This window comes from Pipra filicauda, unplaced genomic scaffold (assembly GCF_003945595.2).
Source record: "Pipra filicauda isolate LSUMZ 115617 unplaced genomic scaffold, ASM394559v2 scaffold234_size1211729_pilon, whole genome shotgun sequence".
NCBI classification, from domain to species: Eukaryota; Metazoa; Chordata; class Aves; order Passeriformes; family Pipridae; genus Pipra; species Pipra filicauda.
Genome location: NW_024104348.1, coordinates 221,948 through 247,473, shown reverse-complemented (window position 1 = coordinate 247,473; position 25,526 = coordinate 221,948). Strand labels below are relative to the sequence as shown.

Genomic DNA, 25,526 nt, shown 5'->3' with positions numbered 1-25,526 from the left:
TAACACATTTTACAAAATCTATTTCTACCTGTAGCCCTCTCCCAAAGTTAAAAATAAACAAAATCAACCTTGCATATTCAGTGCATAACTATTTTGAAGGTCACATTTGGAATGAGTTATGAACACTCAGGCTATACATACATTATTAGGAATACTGATACATCTTCATCCCAGCTCTCACACTCTACTGACAAGAGAATTGTAGCTTTCCATTTCCATTTACAGAAAATGGGAATCATACTGCCGCTGCAGTAAGGATCTGTTGTTCTCATCAGCTGATATGATCTTTCACATTTGAAGCCTATAGAGGTCAATTCTGATCACAACGGGGTGTTAGATCATTAATGAATAATTTTCACTTTCTCTATATGCTCTTGCTCATGTGTGTGCTGGAAGACAAGTCCAGGTGAACACCACCATGAAAGATGGGAAGTATTCAAGGAAATAATTCACAATTAGAGGTTGCTTCCTCTATAGAAGGAGCAAGTAAGTATCATGTAATTACTCTGAGACAGCAGAAGCACTCAAGAGGGTGGTCTTAGATTCTAGAAGAAAGTAGGGAGGAACACATAACACTATTAGGGACTTGAATGAATCAACCTCATGAACAAGGAAGGAACATTCAAAACAGCACCACTTTATCTTCATGCTCAATGACCTTTTGGGCAAAATGTTGTCCAGAGTTAAAATAAAAGGTACCTACCATCAGATTTAATGAGAAAACCTGACAAGTGAAGAAAAACCAACTATTTCATAATTACCATAATCAATCCCAAGAACGGGCTGTATTTGCAGTGATGAAAATAGCAATACATTTATTTGCAAATATATTTATAAAATGCTTCTTTGTCTTCAAAGGGGGTTAAACTTTCCACATGAGATGGTATTTCATCAAATACTGTACAAGAAACGTTCTAAAGCTCACCAGAATGTTGTGGAAAACCCAGCTGTTTATACTGAAAGCCCTCAGAAATACCAGTGGCACAGATCAGCAACAAACAAGAACACAAATATGAAAAATCTGTGGAGCACAGAGATCTGAAAAGGCCAGAGGAGGAGAAGGTGACTAAAATAAAACCACAGATACACAAGTCACCACTGAAACTTGATAACAGAGTCAAACTTATCTTTGAGGGAAAGGGAGCTTCCTCCAAGAAGGAACTCCTTACCAGAGTGCAGGGCAAGACCCAGCTGCCTTTTTAAATATCTCAGTGCACAGGTAAGAGCTGCAAAGCCCAAAGGCAAAGTGACCAACACAGAAGACAACCATTTGTCAAACAAGGTTGGAATAGAACCATCAGCAAAGGGGCAGAAGTGAGTTCTGTGACTCTAGAGCTGCCTGCCTGCAATCCATGATAGCAGCAACACATACATGGAAGAGATGAGGGGGATTAATGTTCGCTTTTTTAAAACCTGGGAAGTAATATGCTGACATCCACATCAAAAGGACATTACGATTGCAAATTCACCCACTGGACACTGGGAACCATCACTACCAGTCCACTGGAGGTCCATTCCTGCAATTACAGCTTTATTTTCTCTATGAAAATAAAAGTGAGTTTCACATTCCATGGGCATGGACTAGCTAGCTCCAGGGAGAAAGCAGTATTGTGTACAATCTAATCATGTAACACTTGAGGACACAGGTCCTGCAAGGGAGAAGGACAGGAACAATGCTCTGAATGTCAAGCCAGTCAACTCCTGTCCTTGAAATCCAACATGATCCTTTCATTTACCACGGAGTCTTTATGCAATGCATAGCAAAATTCCTCACATAGTCACGTTCCTACTAAACACATTCCTTGTTCCTTAGTTGTTTTTCTTCAGACCAAGGTTGCTCCACAGGCAGAATGGTCAAGCACTTACAATTACAGTGGGACTCGCACCATGAACACAGGCTGTTATTTAAAGCAAAGTGTCCTGAAAAAATACAGGGCAGAAAAGAAAAACTTTCTGAACCTCGTTGTGCTCAACTCCCATGTGTTATAATGGAGAAATGGCAACCCCCTCCACTCTCCCTCAAACAAATGCTCTGAAAAATTAAGTCCTAAAATTTTATGAAGCACTCCAATATCATCACAGTAAGGTCATTGCAATCTTCAGAGCAGAGTTTAAGCAGCATACAGTAATTACAACTGAATAATGAGTAAAAAGTAAAACAGGTGATCCTTGGCTATATGGTGCAGCACACTCCCCTTGAAGACACTGAGATGGCGTCTCAGGGAACTCATAAAGTGGTGTCACACTTAATCCACATAAGGTAACCGACCAACAGTCATGTACCTTAATCCCATTGTTCCCTAACTTTCACAGAATCAGACTCACAGCCAAGTAAGGCTCAAACACTCCTTTAGTATACCCATCTCTCCAGAAGCAGTATCAACAGATACAGACATCTGCTCAGCAGGAAGCTGTATCCCAGTTCCAGCTCTTCCAGATGCTTCATGCCACATTCACAGCTGGGAAACAGTAGAGATGGCCTGTAACTGCTTCCCAAGAGACCAGCAGAGGAAAAAACCCACTACCTCTCACAGTTCAGTGGGAAATATTTCACATCTGCCAGACCTCAATATAATTGCAGAAATACCTACTCACTATCCAGGGCTGTGGTCTCCATCTAAGTGGCTTATACAATACATGTTCCTAAAAGCCTCCAAGGCTGGAAGCTCTGCACCTTTCTCAGGCAATCTGTGCCAAGACTGTCACAGCAGCCACCACAAGCTCCCCTTGCTTTTAACTTCTTGTCAGTGCTTAACTTCAGCAGCCTCAGTGCTTAACTTCAGCAGCCTCAGTGCTATCCTTTGTTTCCTACATAGTAGGGAAACCCAATATAGTTAATTCCTATTACTGGTATTACTACATTTGCTGTTAACACCTTACTATATGAAAACAAAATTGTCGTGTTTGTACAAAGTCTATTTGTAATATAGCTCTCCATTACAGTCTCTTCTGAAACACACACAGTTATTTTTGGGCTGCATAAGTCCAAAGGAATTCAGTGTCCTGAGTCTCTTTCTGCATCAGCAGCTCTGCTGACACTGCAAATAGGTACTAAGCAGTGAAACTGCATTTCTACTCTAGAAGTCTCTACTCACTGAGTCCTGGATGGGTGCTCATTTCTCACAGCCCAGTAGAAAGCTATCAGTTGGCAACAGCTTTCAGACTTTACCACCTGGGCTAGATGCAAACCAGCAATACGGATATGGAGAAAATATTGTAGATCATTACATACATATCATCTGTCTTCCTGGAATTTTTTCCCTTAAACACTGGAAGGATGGGTTTAAGAGGAAGGTCAAAAGGCCAGCTGCAATGCTCAACAACTTAAAGGGTTTAAAAGCAATTCAGAGAACTATCTTCTAGGTTCTGTGTGTGGAATCTCCTCTTTGGCAAGCGTGACCCAAAGAGGCTCTTTCGACCGCCAAAATGTATCATTACTCATAATGAACATTACTTCTACAGCTATTTTTTCACAGCAGTTTCTTACTTTAACAGATAACCAAAAAGATCACATGGGAAATAGTTGAAGTTAACTTTAAACACAACAATCTTACCACAATATATATTAAAATAGAAAGTTGGTTTATCCCTTAGGACCTCATCTAAATGCTCAGCAACCTCTTTGCATCAGCAAGGCTTTTGTGAAAGAGAGAGAGAAAGAATTTCCCTGATGGAGAGACCACCCATCCGGTATTCCCTTTCACAGCTGCTCTTGTGCAGAGGCTCCTAAGATTTATTTCATGATGACAAAGTTTTGGTTTTATTTCAATTTCTTTTTTTCCCAGGAGAGAGATAGATGATATTTGTTTTTAGCTACAGCTTCTTACAAAATGATGTAATAATCTCCCCAACCATCATTTATATCATGTAACAATGAAAATTAAGTTCCACATTCAGTAACTGTACCAACTGTTGCTGAAAAAACTCCACATTGACTCCAAGGATGGGATATCATAGCAATTGCAACTGAGATGGATCAAAGCTGCTTGTCTTTTATGGTCTTCATTTGCAAAGGACCAAACATAACCGGATTACTGGTAATGTAGTACAGCTCAGTATAAAAGGACATTAATTTTCTTTGCCTGGAAAAGACTCTTAGTTTTTTTCATGTAATTACACCAAAGAGCAAGTCAACTGTAGGGCTGAAAGGGAGCAACTGTGAGGAGAAAAACAGGAATAAACCTTCAGTGGGACTTGAACTTGGGAAAACAATGCCAGTATGTTCAGAATGAGCAACACCACTTTCACCTCCTCTGATGAAAGTTCACGTAGCTTAGCTCTACGAAAGCATTTGCAACAGGGGGGAGGAAGGGAATCACAGCAGGATTGAGAGGGAATGTGTATTGCCTCTGATGAATGGCACAATGCCCAGGCAGCTGCTGCACAAATGCCAAAAGTGGGACCTTTGTTGCTTCAGCTGGATCCCTCTTGAAGTTTTGAATTACAGGCAGATACCTCACTTATGGGATTCTGCTGCAACATGGCAATGCAGAGACTGCTTGCTACATGTGTCTTTTCCATTCTGAAATTGAAACCCTAATGGGAAACTAGCCTCTCCAAAAGTCTCGCAGAGCAGCTAAAAAATACATTTCAGCACTTTTACACCAGACCTTGCAGAAATTAACATTATCCAAGATCTTTGTTCATCTTTCAAATGCAAAAATCTACATCATCGTTAAGTGAATGCAGACAGCCATTTCTTTAAAACAAAGACTGAATACGCTAAAATGTTCAGAGTAACTGAAGGAAAATGAATTCATTAAAATTCTGTTAACAACTTGGCAGGTGGTTGCTGCATTTTAAATGAGAGCCATGTCATTTTCCACATAGTAGGTAAAAGAATGAATCATAGAATCACAGAACATTTCTAGTTGAAGGTAAGGGACACATAAGGAACATCAAGTCCAATTCCCTGCTCCTCACTGGACTGCCTAAAACTCAACTGTAGGACTAAGGGCATTGGCCAGACGCTCCTTGAACTCTGACAGGCCTGATGCTGTGACCAGTTCCTGGGGAGCCTGTTGCAGTGACAGACCATCCTCTCAGTGAAGAAACTTTTCCTAATGTCTCAGCAGGATTTCCCTGATGTAGCTTCATTCCATTTTCTTGTGTCCTGTCACTGGTGACCAGAGAGAGGACCAGGATTACCCCATCATAGGTGGAGAATCCAGCACTTGCCCTTGCTAAATTTCATATGGTTGGCGACTGTCCAGCTCTCTAGGCTATCCAGATCTCTCTGTAAGGCCTCTCTACCCTTAAGGGTGCCCACAGCTCCTCCTTGTCAGCAAAATTACTTAGTGTAAGTTTGATTGCAGTGTCCAGAAAATTTATGAAGACATTAAAGAGCACTGGCCCTAAAACTGAGCCCCGAGGAACTCCACTGGTGACCAACTGCCAGCCTGATGTAACTGCATTTACTATAACCTTTGAGCCCAACCTGACAACAAATCATTCACTCAATGTCCTATAGACTTGTCTATCTGTGTGCTGGACAGTTTACCGAGAAGGATACTGTGAGAGGCAGTACAAAAAGCTTTGCTAAATTAATAAAAAAAAAAGAAGGCTTCCCTTGGCCAACTAGGGGAGTGACCTTATCATAAAAGGGACTTTCCCCTCATGAACCTGTACTGGTTATGACTAATGACTGCCTTGTCTCTCAATGCTTTAAGTAAACCAGATACAACTGCAAGGATAAGGTATATTTTCATCTAAAATGAAATTACTAAAAGTTACAAGTTATGACAACTTCTAAGAGCTAAAAATTGCCAAGCTATTAAAATTATTTTAATTAGATAGACATATTCAAGCATTCCAGGTTTGCTGTTAACTAAAGTGTAGAATAGAACCGGGTGATACCACCTTTGACAGCAGCAATATTTTCTGAGAAGCTACTGCTCTCATTTCAGCTTAAACAACTAGTTCTGTTTCATCACCACCTGTGCTGCTTTTGACTGGGATACAGTTAATTTTCCTCACAGTAGCTGGTATGGGGCTGTGTTTTGGATTTATGCTGGAAACAGTGCTGATAATACAAAGATGTTTCTTTTGATATCACTAAGCAGTGCTTGCACAGCATTAAGGCTTTTTCTGCTCCTCACACCACCCCACCAGTGAGGAGGCTTGGGGTGCATGAGAAGTTGGGAGGGGACACAGCCAGGACCCAAGGGATCACCCACACCATATGTGTCATGTTTAGTATAAAAAGCTTGGGGAAGAAGAAGAAAGGGGAGAATGTTCAGGATGATGGTGTTTGTCTTCCCAGGTCACTGTTATGTGTGATGGAGCCCTGCTGTGCTGGGGATGGCAAAGACCTGCCTGCCCATGTGAAGTTGTGAAAGTGGTGAATAAATTCCTTGTTTTGCTTTGCTTGAGTGCTCAAATTTTGCTTTCCCTAGTAAACTGTCTTTATCTCAACCCATGAGTTTTCTCACTTTTACTCTTCTGATTCTGTCCCCTAGCCCGCTGCAGGGGGAATGAGCAAGCAAGCAGCTGCGTGGGACTAAGTTGACAGCTGGGGTTAATCTCCAACATGACCTCACATGAAGTTGCAGAGTACAAAAAAAAAAAAAAAAAAAAAAAAAAAAAAAAAAAAAAAAAAGAGAGAAAATAGATTCTTCCCAACTAAAAAAAACCTAAACCTTGAAACACAAATGATAAGTTCCATTTTTATACTTTAACACGGTGACTAACAAATAAAGTTCACCATTTAATAGATACTAGTGCTAATTTTAAATGCAAAGCATGTTTTCAAAAACATTATTCTTCAAGCCTCCAGCACAATTAACATAGCCTTATATAACTATATAACAAATTTTTACAGTTTAAACTCAATTCCAGATTTCAAACCACATCCAATTTTACATAATCCTAAATTAAATATTACAACAGCTAATAAGTAATTTTTGAGATTTTTAACATAATGCAAACCATATGGAAATTAAAATTCCTAATCGGTGGACCATTGATCCATGAGAAGTAGTAAAATCATTTTCCTGTTTTCCACTCTCCCAGCCAAAAGGAGAACCAAAGTTAACACCAAATCTGTTTTTCCACAGATGATGGCAGCTAAATTAATAATGAAAAAAAAAATTAAATCAGATAATTTACATTTTATTTAACTTACCATAAAATTAGAAATTTAAAGCTGCACTAAAAAAAAAAAAAGGTAAGCATTTTTCTCAACAGGTTTTCAACTTTTGGGTGTCTTTAATAGAGCAGAATAATAAAGTTTGGTTTTCACTGTTTTCTGAAAATAGACAATTCTGCTGTGGACTTGTGGTTCTTCCATCCTTAAATTTCTCAATGAATTCAAAAAGTGTTTTACATAAAAAAAAAAGGATAGGGATCTTTAACTAATAATTTATTTCCAAATTAATTCAAAAGATGCGATGCCACTACTTTCCAATTACTGAAAAGGTCTTTTGATGTTTAGCCAGATCTGAGTTTCTATTGCTAGGAGTGGCAAAACCATGGAAATAATCTTCCAAGCTTTCTTTAAGCAGCATAGATGAGAAGAAAAAAAAAGTGAAGCTGCTCATTCTTCCTTCTTTAGAGGTCACCCTACTATAGGTCACTCTCTTGCAATTGTCAGGCTTTTTACAGTTCTTTCACTTGCTTTATCAAAGTTGGAATGAAAGTTATCCTAGAAGAATCCAGCATAGTTCCACAAAAGCCTTTAAGTTCACACCTCTCTTCAATCACCTGAAGACCATATATTTCACTGTAGGTATTGCTGAATAGCTGTTTTCTGGAAGGCTGGGAAAACAGAGCACCAGTATATCTGTTTATATCAACAGCACTCTTTCTGGCAGACAAATACAGATAAATATTTTAGGTTTACTTTAAAAAGAAAAAGATTAGAATGCTCAGAATTGGAAATATAATAAATAAAACTGGAGGGCTGATGTGAAGCACAAAAATATAAAAATTGCTAAGATACCTCTATCACAACTTAAACTAGAAATGTCACCTCAAATATTAAATGTCTGAGCTCTTATCAAAAATTTCTAGCATGACTTGGACTTGGTTTGTCAGTGTCATGCTGACCTGGAAAGAACTGCTAATAAATAGCATCAGCTATTTATCTATTATTCCTCTCCCATTGCACTTTTTTCCATTTCCCACTTCAATGTTGATGGTGACTGAGAAACAGATGAAGGGGCAACTACTTGTGATGCATTGTAGACTTCTCTTGTTAACACTGTATTTGCACTCGGGGACCTTATGTAAGGGAGTTGTACAGGGAGTCAAAGAATAGTACAACTGAATGTCTACAGCATCCATCCTTCCCTACGCTTCCTCCTCTCCAGCTCCATTGCTTCTGCTTGGGACACCGAACCCAGCCTTATACTAAGGTGCCACACAGCAGTAGGCTACTAATAGGTAACTAATGAGGACTGGGACCTAACGAGCCACAACACTGCACAAGGAAGGACTGCTGAGTGATGGATGCTACGTCTTGATTTGACACAGGCTGGACACATGGTTTGACATGGGCCATCTCTCAGCATCATTTCTTTGTCCTGTCAACTGACTGACCAAGCTCTTTGGTTCAAAGTTACCTCTTCAGGCTCTGCTTCACAGCAGATGTAACTTGGTGGGGATTTTTTTTTCTTTAAGTCTTTTTCATAGTTTACTAATCTTTTTCATCTGGTCTGTCAAACAAAGAAAACCAAGTACTTTGCTGGTAAACACAACCTGTTTGTAAGGATGAGGACAAGAGAACAGACTGCTTTTGTGCCAATAGCCTGCCACGTTCTTCCTTACCCTGCAGGGCTCACAAACCCCCGCCTGAGTGCACAGACAAGCTCTCCTACTGTCCAGAAGATAGTCTGGACTCCTACAGCACAAACAATGGCCTCCCAGATGTCCCATAGACACCCACAGAGGAAGTTGGTTTCCAGAGAGAACATGGTCATGCAGACAGTCTTGGGTTCAACTTCACAGTGTAGGTGTGCACATCCAAGTGGTAACGATCACGTGAACCGCTATGGTACTAAATGCACACGAGACCTAGTAATTTTCTACTTCTGAGCATCACCATGCCAGAAATAGTGATATCCCCACCCCTAATCATAGACAGTGATAATAAATAATTATAGCAGGTTTAGCAGTGAGTCAGTTCAGATCAGAACTGCCCATGCTGTGAGATAGCCAATACAAAAAGTTAACAGCAACAGAGATCTCACCAAATTTCAACATTTGAATGAATTGTTTGATCATGTAAGGACGCTTTAAAAAAAGGAGGTAAAAGCAATACAATTTTGCCACAGAGAGCAACTCCCAGTTGCAGTGTTATGATCTATGACTTGACAGCATTTCATCTTCTTATGCAGGGTTTTTCTTTTCTTTTTTTAATACAGTAGCTTAGTTTTATGTTTAACAATAGACTTAAGTAAAATTAAGTCATTCATTTTCTTAAATGGTGCTGCATCGTCAGCACCCTATAATTATTTTAGTGCATGAATGCAATAGTTCAGAATAAAAGTCTTAAATTTATGCAATCTTACAGCACCTTTGGCATAAATCATATGCTTTCAGACATTTTGCATGATAATTCAGCCTGTACAAAACCTGCCAGCTCTTGAAAATGCCCTGTATTATAGACTACCCAGCAGAAGATTTGCTACATTTATAATATTCCTATCAGCCAGTACAATGCATTTAAATTCAATATAAATTATCACAATAATAAAATAACTTCCAATTAAGTCCAAACTGCCAGCCAACCACAGCAAAAAGATGTTACTTAAAACAGTCAGCACTTGTAGTTCTTATTATTGTGTCACACTTATTGCATATACTTGCCTACCTGTTATAGGCAAACACACAATTACAACACATTCCCCTCTACATACAGCTGCCTAACCCTCAGGGTTGACTATGGAGACTAGAAAACCTAAAAAACCTGAAATTCCTAAGGTGGCATTTGTAAGACAACCATGACTTTCCATGCTCAGGACTTCCATGAGCTACATGTATCCCACCCTTTCAGTGAAGAGAGTTCCACGCCCAACAGCTGAGGCATATGATAAAGCTTTCATCCAACTCAGGCACTCAGCTATGGAGAAAGAGGAGAATCCTTACATGCTTGGAGTAGATATAATGCACAGCTTTCTATACTCTGCTCCAACCGCACTCCTGCCACAAGCCAGCACTGCTGTTGCACTGCAGCTGAACGCTGACTCAACAGAATTTTCTCAAACCAAAGCACAACCCGTTTTGTTCTTGCCCCAGCACAATGCCATACAAGGTCCTCACTAGTTTGCTGACTGACTCTCACAGCAATCCTTAAAAGGAGTGAAAAGTCACAAAAAGACATCAGATATTCAAGATAATATCCACAATGAACATGAACTACCTAGCACTCCTCAGAACGTTCTATCAAGTTTTTGAAACCGGATAACACATGGATGATTTTGGGGGGTTTTTTGAGAGAAATTAACCAGTAAAAACGTCAAACAGGAACTCTTCAGGTAAACATAGAAACCTCACATCCCAAGTGTAATGAGGATTGGCGGTGGTCCAAACAAAGAATACTGGCTAACTTTTGAAATTTGTTTGCTCTAGAGTTCTGAAATTCATATTTCAGGTCAATTTGTAAAACTTTCAATTATCCTCAATCATGTTACAAAATCTTTTAGTATTTATATATATATATGTATATATATATATTGACAAGAGCTCTATTGACAAGAGTTCATTATTTCCTCTATTTCAAATCAAAAGAAACTATAAAGAGTAGTTTTGGGAATGAAACAAAAAAAGTAGAGGTGAGGCTAAATAGATATGTCCAATTGTCTTGAAGGGTAAGAAAGCTTTAAATTCCATTTTAAGATACAACTATCTTTCTTACTCAGTAACAGTTTGGCAATTTTTTCCTAGTTAACTGGACCCCTTGTTCTTGATACACTAAATGTAATATAATTTTTGACACCAGCTTTTGTGGTGTCAAAAAACCTTTAGAACTGGGGGGGAAAAAAAGGCTTTTGGGTGAGATTCAAGCATTTAACCTTAATAGACTCAATCACTCTTGTAGAAAACAAAGGAAGAAACTAGTACTGCAATAATCCTACTTTAAGATTAAAACCCAGAAATAAAAAATTCCCATAACACATGCAAAGATAAAGTGATACTATGTACCTTTAAAACAAGGTAGGAAAGGGGCATATGCTCCTTTACCCAAATGGCACTGATCCATCATCATACCCTCAATTAGTCACTCTTAGAGATATACTAAGACTCAAAATAAAGAAGGCACTAAAATTCCTGAGAGTGACAGGAAACCCAGCAGAGCAAGAAATTGTAGACAGAGTTATTTACAGATATTTTCCTGTGAGAAAAGAATGATAAGAATGCAGTTTAAACATTAACAAATCCACTAAAACATCAGTCTGCCTGGCAGAGTCAGCAGATTTGAAGGGGGATTCAGTGGAACTGGAAATTCAAACTTTAGCCTCTAATCAGAAAAATCCTACTTTAGAAATTTGAACCACCAGCTAGAAACATGTAATACAATATAGAACTCTCCTAAAATGGTACCCAGCTAGAGGCACCTTACAGTATGTGAAGTCTATGTCTGTTTAGCTAAAAAAAAAAAAAGCCAATGACACTGAAGCTCTTTATTATTCTGCAGAGACCTATCTGTAAGTGAGTGACATGGACAAAATCTGCAAATCTGCATTTCCTTCCTTTTCTTTCCTTGGGAATGGTGCTGCAAATTGTGTGTGCAATTCCAGCATTAGGATGCTGACAGAGCAGAATTTTATCTGAAATAAATTTCCAACTTAAATAGTCTATTCTATTCTAAAGATATACTTATGGAAAATAAATTAGATCAAGAGAATTTTAAAATAAGATTATTCAAAATATTTATTCAGTTTGTTTATGAAACAATTATGCAGAATGCTTAGGTAAGAGTTTAAATGAACAGGTTATTAGTTACTAATGTTTTACTGTCAAGTATGAAGGCACTTTCAGTGGGGTTCTATGGGAGATCCAGCTCATATCCTGCAAATAGCCAAGAATTTCATTGTCAGCTTTAGAAATGAGAAGCTCAGTACAATGCAGGAAGCCCAGAACTAACTGTTTCCCTGTTGCTTTAGCTTAGCAGAGACATGCAAGACCTATTTCATATTATTCTCCCAAGACACCTACACACGCCTCAGGAACATCACTATGTAGTCCTGATTATCTGGAGCCCCAGTGGTTCTTCAAAGAACACTGACAAAATATAGCACCCTATACAGAAGCTTCTATGTGGTTCAGCCAAGGAGCAGCTCATGTTTAAGTCAGTTTAGGCTTCTGGGATTAAAAAAAAAAAAAAAAAAAAAGTTGATTTATTAAACAAGCAAATAAATAATGAAAATGAAGGAACAGATTTGGGGATTATTAGGGAATATTTATTTGGCAGAAGAAAGCAGAGAGGACTTGATGAGACTTGTAATAGATAAATCCATTAAAAACATTGTTAACAGAATGAAGCAATTAAGTCCACATCCCCAAAGCAAGTTGGCAATCAGTTTTCAACACCTGTTTTCAGACCAGGGCTTGCAGAGTTTAAACACATCGTTTAAAGTGATCTCCCCACAACCTCTAGGTCAAGAAACACAAGGTAAAAATGCACTTTCAGGACTGCTTACTGTGAATATTAGCCATAGCAGATGCGATTTTCAACCAACAGCGTTCAACACCAGGTAGAGGAGGGCTGAGCGTTCTGTCCTGAGTGGAGCATGTCAAAATCAGGTGGCCCACAAGTCGCAGATTGCTGAAGAGGGCAGGTACCTCCTGACTAGTAAAAGTAAGAAACAGAAAGGTCCATCCAAGATAGTCATGAGTCCATACTTATTTACAAAAACTCACATTTCCCTTAACTGAAAATGTGTGGAGCATTATTTATGTACTGGGAGACAACACCTGCATCCCTCAGGGCTCCCTAGAGTCTCATAAGGATTTCCAACCAGGATCTCTTTGACTTACAGGCTCTAAAGCAAGCATCAAAAGTAGTCATTTGAAGTATTCATTTCAGATTTGTTATCAGCAGGCACTGATGTATAGGACATCCTTCCTGAATAATTAAAACGCAGATAGGTCACATACAGTCCTCATCAGTACACAAATCCAAGAGCCCTGACATGGAGGAAAACTGTTTTAAGCTTTACACAACAGTCATACTGCATCCAGCAAACACTTTCTCTCTGGGGCACCTGGCAAGATCCTGCTTTCACTCTGATCTACCAAAGTAAATGAGAATTTTGTGAAGCTGTATTTGCCATTACCATTTCCCCCCTTGACAAATTTGCAGAGGCTACAAAATCAGGAAGACTGGCTGATACACCAAATGGTTGTGCTACCCTTCACAGGGACCTTGACAGGCTGGAGATATGGGCTCACAAGAACCTTGTGAAAAGTGACAAAGGGAAATGCAAAGTCTTGCACCTGAAGAGGAATAACCCCATGCACCAGTATATGCTGGGGGAAGATGGACTGGAAATCAGCTTTGCAGAAACAAACCTGGGGGTCTCGGTGGACAATGGGCTCAATGTGAGCAAGCAACATGCCCTTGAGGCAAAGAAGGCCAACAGCACGTTGTTACATTAAGAGCAACAACACCATCAGGACAAGGAATGTGGCTGTTTCCCTCTACTCAGCACTGGTAAGGACACACCTGGAGTACTATCACATGTGCTGGGCACAAGACAGACATGAACATACTGGAGCGACTCCAGTGAACGGCCACAAAGATGTTTAAGGGACTGGAACATCCTCCATATGAGGAGACGCTGAGATATTATGATTAAATGTAAGAAAAATCTTTTTTTTCCTCTAAGGATTACCTAACACTAGCACAGATTGCCCAGAAAGCTTGTGGAATGTCCATCCTTGGAGGTATTAAAAACCTGACTGGACACAGACTTGTGCAACCTGTTCTAGCTGACCCTGCTTTAAGCAAATGGATTGGACTAAAGGATCTCCAGAGGTCCTCTGCAGCCTCACTGATTCTGTGACGAACCCCAGACCAATACCAGTGTTCAACATGGCACCCTGGCAAACCTTTAACTTTGCAACTCCTGCACTCAGGAAAGCATCCTAAGCCCATTACACAGAGAACTAGCACTGCAAAAGGAGCTGCATCCACTATCTCTTTGCAAAGGATTTAATGAAACAAACATGACAGCAGAAAGAAAAATACCTGGAATTGTCGGTTGTGTGCAAATATCCTTGCTGTTTATTGAGAGGGAAGAACAGGAGATGACAAGTCCAGTCAGAAGTATTTTGCTTTAAACTGTCTTAGACTGCACAAAGTAAGGTTGTATTTGCACAACAGAATTCACAATATGCATCCAGTGTAGAAATGAGGCAACACACAATGACACGTAACACTGAACACAGATGCTTTCAGTTCTCCAGTGTGCAAATAGAAGCTTTACATCAGTGATCACAGATGTCCCCTGACTTCATTTTATACAGTTTATTTTGGCACATAGATACACATATGTAGGCCACATGTGCAGGTACATACCAATGTGCCTCCTACCAATTTTGACTGAAAGGCCTATTCTGTTCCCTGGAATGAGGTTCTCCTCCCACTGGTCTAGTAAGTTAAATCTACAGGCCTTGCAGTCTGAGGATATAAGACCTCTCTTAAAGAGAACTAGAGGGAATTAGTCATGTGGATCACAAATGTTGCAAAGGAACACTATAATTAACATCTATTTTAGGCCCTTTTGTGGGATATGCAATTCCTACTGTACATGTGAAAAGCCTAATGACTTGCTCAAGGTCTCTTTTACCCACAAATGATTCAGTAAGAATTGCAGAGATATGAAGAACAAGACAGCGAGACAGAACCAAGGTACAAGTAAGTTAGAACTCCAAGCAGACCCCTAAGTCCAAATTAAGATGCACTGCCAGGCCTGCAGTAATCACAGAAGACTGTACAGAAAGAAAAGGGGCATTGCCAGAGTTTTGTTGGGAAGCCAAGATAAGTGCAAAATGGATATCATAGATATCTCAAGATAGTGAGCAGAAAGAAATTCACAAAAGCAGTTGATTCAAAACACACACAAACCTAAAAATCATCTGAAAAAAACCTGCAACAGGTTGATAAAGTATATTAAAATGAGCAGCAGTTTCATACCTGAAAATCATATTTTAGGATAAGCTATCTAATATATGATACAGCTGTGACAGTCAATGACTGACATAGCACTAAAACTGCCAAAAGGGATAAATATGCTGGCATCCAGTGTTAAATCAGATGCTGATAAGGCTAACTACAGGTACAAAGGCACCTGAAAAGTGGAGCATAGGAACAAAAAAGTGTAACCACTTTCTGATAGCGAGTCTGCAAACCTCATCCTTCAATATTTATACATCTTATGTGTGCCTCTTACCAGGGAATTCAGCCTTGCTGCAGTCAAAGGTGTAAGTACCACTTTGGCTGCAGATCATCTAACAATAATACACATGCAGAGCACACAAATGACATTCCCCTTAGCACAGAAGGGTCTGAGGTGATAATGAGAAATGTGGTATTTGTAGACAATGATGAAACTTTAACAGCTGCAGCAGATTGGAGGGTGGAGGGGAAAAAAAGAAAGGGAGAAAGCAGATAGAGATGGGGGGATGCTGAAGGACTGGAGCCAAACTAACAGCTGGGTAAAAACAGCCTAAGAGAGAGGTATCGTTGGAGCTCCCACATCCTTTTTGTCCCTCTTATATTTTACCAGTTACAGCAAAACAATAGTAGCACATAAATAAATTAAGGAGAATTGTTAATATCAACCCTGTCAGGTCATCATTCATCACATCATGAATCTTCTTAACATAAGCACATAAATACACTGATGACAAACACTACAGAAAGCCTCTCAACAGAAAAATAAATGCAAATATGACTAGAGAGCCAAGCATCAATCACTGTCATGTCCTACACAAAGAGTTTTTGCAGTTACCCAGTAGTTAAGAATTCTTGAATAAGAGTCACACAAAAAGAGAAATAAGGGAGACAAAAATTAATTTTTTGTGCTTTGTGGGGGAATGATTGGTATCCGAAGGCTGGTGCCTACTTATTCACCTCCCTGTAGGTGGTGATGATTTGGTTATGTGATAAGCAACCAAACAAACAGGAGCACAGGGAGGCAAGGACAGGTGGGGAATCCCAGTAATATCTTGGGTACTCCCAGGGCCATCAAAGGAGAATGATCATCCCCTCAAAGGCTTTTATCTACACATACATATGAGCACAAAGGCATGGGGACTTAGAAGAACTCTGCCAGGAACACAGAGCCCCAGCCCCCTGCTAGACCTGACCCAGAAGAGCCCTCAGCCCCATTGCCCAGGTGTGACACCCACTTGACGAGTCAACTCGAGAAGCACTCACTCACCTTATAGGCTAAGGGAGGTTAGTGTCCAGGAGTATGGGACACATTATGGGATGTGGAGAAATATCATTCCAGAATTGCACAAGAATTATTATAGGATGTTTAGGGTAGGAAACAAAAGCAGGGGAAGGGATGGATCCAGGTGATTTAGGGGGGAGCGAGCATGGAAAATAGAGGGACAAGAGGATAAAATGGGCCAGTCATGTGTAAACAGGTTTGCTGCTTGGATGGGACTACAGGTTTTAGAGTCTACATATCTGTGGTGTCAGCAACTGCAGTGAGTGTGTAATTGCTAGGAACTATCAAGCCACAATAGCTGGCAGCTATTTGCTGGCTAAGCAAGTAGTTAAGCTAGGTGGTTTGGCAGACAGCTGTGTCTCTGGAAGTGAGGTAACTAGTGGAATTGGTTTCTGGAGAGATCAGGGTGGTCCTGGCCAACTTTTGGAGAGACTCAAGTCTAGAGGTCAACTGGAAGACCTGCTATTGGATGAACTCTATGTCCAAGGCTAACAACTGGGGGATCCACAATGCAGGAGATGCAGGAGTAAGGGGCTGTCTGTCCATGTGTGAGTGAGGGGGTCTATACCAGAAAGAGGAGTAGGGCTGCAGCCTTGGGGACTCATATGTTCAGATCACCATAAAATCACAGACTAATAGTAATTTTCTCTTTTTCTGCCTCATGAAAACAAAAGTCAAAAACCAGCTCTTGACAAGGAGACAATTTAAATGCTCATGTCACCTGCAAATTCCAGCATGTTTCTAATATGTCAAGTTGACAACATATTTAAGTAGGAACAGAGGAAACATCATCTACTGATGAAAGTGTAGGAAAGAGTAGAGATGGAAGAGTCAAATTCATGGCTATTTCCATGCAATCAAGTGTGCAATACTAGGCACCAACTCCTTAGATGCACCAGTACATGTGTTCAATGCTACCTCCTGTTCCCATTTTCAGTTGTGCTGTATGTTTTGAAACTGAAGAATTTTTTTTTTTATTCTAGTTTGTACTAGTAAAGTTAGAGGGGTGGGAAGGGAGTGGAGATTCTAGTTCTGGTCTCCAGGGCTGTGAAGTATTAGCTCAAAAAACTGAGCTGTAACGGGAAATAAAACAAGGGCAAAATAGCTTAAAAGGACAAGTCATAGAGAGAAAGGACAAAGCTTTAAGGTGCCCTTTATCCCTTTATTTCCCATCTGTTTCCCTCACTTCATACAAACCCCAATCTTGCTCCCAAAATTCTTGCTTGCACTGATGGTGCATCTGAATTTCTAGTGTAGAGGAACAAATAATACAAGTAAACAAAATACACAAAAGAAACTAACACCTTTGCAGGCATTCTTCACATGGCTCAAAAGCAAAAAAGAGATTGGTTAATTTTTTTCTCCATCCCTTATATTCACATTATACTTATGAGTTTTAGAGTGGACGAAGAAAGAGCAAAGAAAGCAAGCTTACAGGAGGCCATCCTTAAACACATTACAGTGATTATTTCGTGATTTTACATTTACTTTCTATTGAATTGATTCTTCTCATGCATGCATATAGATTAAGAAAATCAGACTGCAACTGGAGTAGCAGCAGACAGATTTGTTCTTTGTTATGAAAGGAGCAGGATTAGAATAATGCATGCATGTTTTTCACCACCACTCCTTTTTTTTATTATTATATTTAATTACATTTTCAGACTATGCTGTCCTGCCCCACATATATATACTTATGCTACGTGAACAGACACAACATCTCTTTGTGTTGTTCTGCTTCTCAGACACTTGCATGCTTCTGATCAAACAATGAGCTGGCGGGAAAGGGAGCTGATCTTAACTCACTAAAGAAAGAGCTCAGTGAGACATGAAGATGCACAGTGGGATTTTTTTTCCAATCTAAGTTTGTCAAAATAAGGCTCCAAATGAGCCACTGTCTCACACAATACAGTTTTTTCAGTGCTTGTTTGTTTTTTTGTGGGGCAATTTTTGTTTTCACCTTATTAATGCAAACTCTACACCAAAATGCTTTATGTCGTTAGTTAGTAGGAGACAAAAGAGGCACAGGCAGGGGGGACCTCTCAGCTGAGCCTGGATATGAGAGGGGAATTCACTGAAATGGACAGACACAGATTTCAGCAGTGCAGAGGGAGCAGCTGTTGCACTGACAGTAATTAGACTGGGCTGAGAACCTGGAGGAAGGGAAAAGATAGAGCCATGAAAGACCATAAGGCAAAGGAAGACACTCATTTATGAATCAGCAGGTTATTACAAGTTTTAGAGGTGTGGGAAATACAGTAGTTCCCACAAGAATGTCAGCATCTTATTCGTAGAGACAAAAGCTTGTTCAAAAGCTTAAACAAGTAGTACTGATAATGCATTATATGAAACAAAAGCAGAAAATGTCGAAGTTACTACCTTTTACTTCTTTTTTTCATGTCAATGCCCTTTTCCTGCATACTGGTTACACAAAGTTATAATAGGAAAATGCAATTCCTAGTAACTGGCTGCACGAGAGGAACTTCATTTTGTCAAGCTGAATACATATCACAAGCAGCATCCCATCTAGCGGATGGAAATACTGAAACAGAGGCTGGTAAAACTACTATAACAACATCACCAAGAGGTTTAAAGAACTACAAACAGAATTTCCCCACTACCCTTGATCATATCCTTTTGTACTGAGTAACAGCTGCCTTATACAGCCAACACACTCCTCATTAGCCCAGGCTTCTAGGAAAATGCTCTCTGAAGACTGCTGACTATTTCTCTCCCTCTTCCTTCACTCCCAGTTCCAGAAGTTTCCTGATGTAATGCACTTTTCAAGACACCCAAGTGACACTCAGTTGACCACCATCTGGAAGGCAATCAGAAGCTCCCTCTAGCAAATGAATATGAATCAGAACACGAATCCCACTCCTCTTCTGCAGCAGCATAGGAATGCACAGCTGTTACTACATCTCATTTCAGAGAGGCATCAGGAACTTGACATTCATGACCACCCCAAGCACATTCTGAAACTCTGCCCTGCTCAGGTCCTCACTGGCAATCGGCCAGGCCCTTGGTGGTTGGGACCACTGTGCATGAAACGTATCACATGGCACATTGCCTTTTGTCATTTCTGGGAACTGGATTAAGTATGAGGACTGTTGCAACACTTCATCTTGCTCCCACTGCCCTCCTATCTCAAATGGAGATGAAGAATTAGTCTTTAGTCTTACAGAAATGTAGCCAACAGATAAAATGCATCCCAGCCTGCACTGTAGCGCTGATGCAAGTTACACTGAGTTATGGAATATGTGATGACATTCCACAGCGGACATATAAACGTAGTGAAGCAGGTTCACTAAAAAGAAATACCCCTAAATTATAATTCCTTGCTGCTTTGTCTTTCAAATCAAGGAGGTACTGCTTAGCACTTATGTGTTAGTAAAATTCTTGTGAGAACGTGCAATGGCCTAGGTCCTGTACATATTTTTATTATTAAAAACAAGACTATAAAAAACCAGGAAGAATAGCAAGGTGAATAGCAAATAAGCTTTTAATGAGAAGTTATACTTTCAAAAGAAGGTATGTAGTTTAACATAGTTCAAGTCAGATCAGGTTAGAAAAGTTCAAGTTAGAATAGTTCAAGTCAGAAACCATGGTATATTGGCTGCAGGAGGTTTTTGGCTTCTTGGTTGCAACGGGGACTTCACAGGTAGCTACATCAGGTCACTTAGCACTACCAATGCTTTGGGATCCTGCATCTAGAAGGGGAATGGTGATAAACACCCTTCTTTATAACACACTTCGGGATCTTCAGTTCTACACACCAGCAAAGCTCCTGTCCTTCACGCATCTATGAACTAAAGCTCGGTTAGTGTACAGGGAAGAGTGAGTTAAAAAGAGAAGAAAATGGGAGGACAGAGAGAGAAATGAAAGGTTTAAGTGATTTTTTTCTTCTCAGCTGTTTGACCACCACATTTGCATTGGCTTTTTTTTATTATTATTTTCAAGAATGTTTTGGCAGTTCCCTGTTCCAGCTGTAGTGAGCAAGAAGCTGATGCAGCATCTTTGTTGCTGACAAACAGTTGGAAGTTTTGAGCCAATGAAAACAGCAACGTCCATGTACACTGTATGTTGGAGAACCAGCAACATAGCAACCATGGAAATGAGTCCTTTGGCCAGAGGGCAGGATTTACATAAGGAAGAGAAATGCTACAGTTTAAATCAAGAGCTCAACAGTATCCCCAGTTGATTGCTGGAGACTATTTTCACTACAGACTTTTTCCACTTCTGCAGCTACCCCTTAAGTTACTTAATCTCCATTGAGCCTGAGTTCACTTCTGGTTTCAGTTCAATAGAATTTGGACCCCTTGGTGTCAAGAATTTAATTCTTCTTTTTTTGTTTTGTTTTGTTTTTAAATGAGGAAAGTCTCACAGTCTTTGTGCAAGGGTAATCTCCTGAAGCTCTGCATTTTGACACAGGATTGAAATGTTGGACTGTAGCAGACACACATCAAAGCAACTGACTGCACCAAGCCACACCACGTCACACAGTCCAAAGCTACGGCCTCTATTATTACCTCAAGGTTCTCCGCTTAGGGCTGTATTGTGCAGCACAGATCCAGCCTCCCACGTACCAACAGTCTTCAAGTCACAGCCTTTGCCTGCAGTGCCTTTTAACAATGCTTACAGAAACAAAGAAATCCAAGAAGCTGAAAGCAAGGCTAGAGCTCTAATGAGCACTACTGACTGCATGGGCAGAGTACACTGACCACAAAGCACTACTTAGGCAAGTACTGCCATCAATAGGCCAATGAAGACTTGGGGTCATTTGTCTACACTTCGGTTTTGCCCATATAGACAATGCTGTCTGCCTCAATCCCACCCTTAAATTGACATAGGTTGGAAATTTATACTGTGTCATCATAAAATTCAACTTGCCACTGTATATCTTGCCAGTTAAAGAACTGATTTAAACTGCAGCTCCAACAGGAAACTTACTGATATACCTCTACAAATAAAAAGACTTACAGTATAATAAATAAGCTGCAATACTGAGCTCCCATATGGCTATTACTGCATATCCACAGTGCATTTACAGCACTATGCTTTTTTTTCTCCTGCTCTTAGAGTTCCAATTTCTTTCCCATGAAACTGAATTGGAAAGCTCCCACTTTTTGCACAGCAGCTCCTGAAACATAATTCACTCGGTTGACACAGTTACACTGAAGTAGCTTACTGACATTCCACTAAATTACATATTTTCCAGTCTGCACAAGCCTCCTGTTTTTCCTGTTTACCTGTAGAAACATGAAGTTCTTCTATCACACAGAAATTCCTTTTTTATAATCTCATTTCTTCTGAGAAGTTCTGACTTTGAATTTTCTCTCAGACTGCTTTATACAGTTGAACCATTAGCAACCCCCAGATTCTTTTATCATCTACACAACCCTGAGTGTTACTTATCTGCTTTAAAGTTACTTTATCTACCCTGCGAACTTTAAAAATGAGAACTTTAAACATTCAAGAAAGCAAATGGTGAAGAATGGCAAGACTGAAATCTAATTGTGAAGAAAAGCCAAAGAAACTACTATTAATGACATGTAACATCTGTGGTGTGATCCGGGCAATCCTCAAAAAATCCTGTCATCTCTTTTCTCCAACTCAGACATGACAGCATTGAGAAGAAGCTTAGTTAATGACTTTCAATTTGTTACTAAAAAAGCTGATGTCCAGTCAGTGCACAGTCATTAAATAAAACCATTGACAAAACAAACCAGCACTGGGCACAACACCTGGCCATCAGTAGATCTAGTGAGCAAAAAATGAACGTTTCCAGCAAAACTGAGGACTTTTTTTGTCACTGTTGAAAGTGTTAAACATGTCCTCAGGCATTCTGATTTTCCCCTATATCTGATGGAGTTCAGAAGTATCAGCTGCAGCTCACTAGTCCATCTTGAAATCCACGTGGTTGGGTGGATTAATCCATGGGCTAACTTTATTTGTTTTATATTACTTACAGCAATTGCCATTAATACTATATAGGCAGAAGTGACGTAGCAATTCCTACACTATCTGCTGGCTGATTCAATTAACTTTTCCTGAGGTCTCTTCTTCCCACAAACTGGTCTTGGTTCTTGTGTTTGCTCTCAAATCCAATCGAGCTGGTATTCTGTGACTCAAAGGTGCATTTATCTGCTTAGCACTTCCCTCAGTCTTCTGTTACACCTACAAGCTTTCACAGCCCTCCTATCTTACTTGGACAAGCTAACACAGCCATAACTTGCATACTCCATTATGATGCAATTAGAAAGGATCCCAATAGATCAACAGATAGGAAATAAAAGGACGAGAATTAATTTACAGGCTCACTTCAGGAAAAGTGAAGACTGATCAAACATAAGTAGTAAAGGTGGGCATCTCATCATTTGGGAAGCTTACAAAACATAATGGCTGCAGCTTTAACATTTCTCATGCAGATGTCTATGTTACTGTTGGTCCCAAGGAGCACATTAGCAGCAGTCACTAAATGCAGAGCTTTAAAATAGGGAACATGTTGATCCTAAATCTCTAATAAAGGAACACAAATAACAGAATTTTCCCTAACCTGCTTTCCCCAGTTTTCCATCCACAATAAATAGCAAGTTGAGACTTCCACAAAGCTGTTGTCCTTTACCCTTGAACTTTACCTTCTGTCTCTGTTCTCAGGCTCTTAGGACTTGCCTAGCTGGATACAAGACTGGTCAATGAGCTACCTATTTGATATGAAGCACAAGACTTCTGGATTCTCTCCTTCTAACTTTGGGGTGGTAGAGAGTTTAAATCTATACAAATCAGGATGCCACAGTTCTGCATCCTTACACAATTAAAGAAGATGCCCAGTAGGCAGGGAAGAGAAAAGAAGAGGGGCAGCGCAAGGTATGCTTTGGGTTCAATTTACATTCACTCCAGGTGAATCATGTACAGATCACTGCAAAACAGAGGAAAAAACATCTACACTGAATCAGCTATTCTTCTTGGTGCTCTTTACTCTTGATAATCAGGCACCCAAAAATTTAAAAAATCCCACTTAGAAGTTTGACAATGAGTTTCTTTCTCATCAAAAGTCAAAATCACCCTGCTGCCAAGAACATTCCTTTTTATTAAGACAGAAGTTCTGTTTTCATTCAATTTATCCATGAATAGACAGTAACTTTTTTACTGTCACTCTTCATGACTGCATTGAAATGTCACAATTTCTCCTCAAGGCTCAGCTCATGAAGTCCTGCAATGGCATAGGTTCAGATATGCTGTTTCAAGTGTTTTAGAATCCACAAATCATTGTTTCAAAGCCCTCTCTGTGAGCTGCAACACCAACAGAAAATAACCCCCACTGATCTATCTACGGAAACAAACACTAATTTTAAGCTGTTCCATCACATCAGGGAGTGCTGACTTATATGTTAAAAAATAAGTAGCACAGACTATTAAGAAACCTTTCCACCTTCCAAGCAAAGACATGCTTTACGTGAGAAAATCTTTTCTCTAGATGATATGTTGAAGAGTAATATAAAGTCTATCTAAACTGTTGTCCAGACAAACCCTATTTCCTGACCAACCCTTCCGACTTGTATCTCAAATACATGCAGCCTCATACCATAGTCAGGGAACACACTGATGAGACAATATGTCCCAGGTCATTACAATTACTGTGGCTAGAAGCTGCACTGGATTTCTTAATAAGCTGAAATCAGACTGTTACCAAATCACAGATGAAGCTATGGATGCTGTATTATGCTCTGACAGCCAGTGCTCTCAGTAGGGACTATTTAAGAAACGCTGGAACTGGTTGGAAATTTCTTCTATTAGCTTCAGTGTCTCTGATCTGAACCTCCTTCCTAATACGTTATGAAGCTACAAACTACATGAATTACAGACACCATCACTTACTGCTACTTGACCCAGTAAAAAGCCAGATGGAGGTCTAAGCAAGAAACAAACAAAAGATAAGAACAGCTGAGAGTGAGATTATTCTCAGCAATATGCAATTTAGGTGAAGCCTTTGAGTTCCTGGCCAGCTGCCCATGAGAATGCTGCTTAAACCAAATTGAATACTTCTGTTCTATGGGTATTTACAGAAAGACACCAGTTATGGAGTGCTGCAGGGACAAATGAATGGGACTGAAAAAAAATTTTAAAGAAATTAAAAAGCCAGGACCAGACTTAAAATGGTACAAATACTGTGAGTTTTCCTAGCTAAAGCTGAAGTACCCATGACCCCAAAGACAGTTTGAATACTTAAGTATTCAGTGACTGTTGAGCCAATCATTCATTCAGTCTAATATGTAGTTAAAAGAAATTAAAAAATCAGTAATTTTAAAATTGTGGAAATTAAGAAGTTTTAATTTCTTTTTGATAGCCTCAGGCATACAGACTAATAACAGATCACATAGATTTGCTGAAATGCCCATCAGTCGGGCATAATCCACATCTTAATTCTAAAGTAGGTGGTCAGTTCTACAGAAAGGGTGACAGGGGAAAACCCACACAAAACAGCATCTGTTGTACTTATAAAAGTTAACTGTACTTCTAAAAACTGACCTTTTCATTTTTGGTCTTTTTTTTTTTCCGCTCATTGCTTTTTTTTCCTTCCTATCCAATTGTTGAGAGATTCAGAGAATCTGGCTGGAGAGCGCCCTGCAGAGAGGGCCCTAGGGGTGCTGGTGGGCATCAGCTCAGTGTGAGTCTCCCGTGTGTGCCTGGGCAGCCCAGAGGACAAACCACGTCCTGGGGAGCAGCAAACACAGTCAGAAGAGGGGAACATCTCACTGTGCTCACCTGGAGTGCTGAGTGTGGTTCTGGGCCCTATGACATAAGAGGGATGTGAATGTCCTTGAATGCATCCAGTGGAAGGCAACGAAGCTGGAAATGGTTCAAAGCTGCACCAGGGAAGGTTCAGACTTGACGTCAGGAAGCATGTCATTACTGAGTGGGTGATAGACACTGGAACAGGCTTCCTAGGGAAGTGGTCAATGCCCCATCCCTGTCAGTGTTTAAGAGGCATTTGGGAAATGCTCTAAATGATATACTGTAACTTTTGGTCAGCCCTGAAGTGGTCAGACAGTTGGGCTAGGTGATAGTTTTACATCACTTCCAACTGAAATATTCTATTCTATTTTATTCTCTTCTATGTTT

At 39.9% G+C, this 25,526-nt stretch overlaps 1 protein-coding gene across 3 annotated transcripts in view; it reads right to left on the bottom strand.

Annotated features, from left to right (window-relative positions):
• Positions 1–25,526, bottom strand: part of TSPAN9 (tetraspanin 9) — a 172,387-nt gene that overhangs the window by 116,988 nt on the left and 29,873 nt on the right. The window contains exon 1 of one of the 3 annotated variants that reach the window (XM_039381613.1): positions 12,642–12,785. The exons of the other annotated variants lie outside the window; for them this stretch is intronic. Coding sequence (XP_039237547.1) covers positions 12,642–12,657 — 16 coding nt within the window. The 5' untranslated portion in view covers positions 12,658–12,785. Of the gene's footprint in view, positions 1–12,641; positions 12,786–25,526 lie in introns of those variants that run through there. 3 annotated transcript variants of the gene reach the window in all.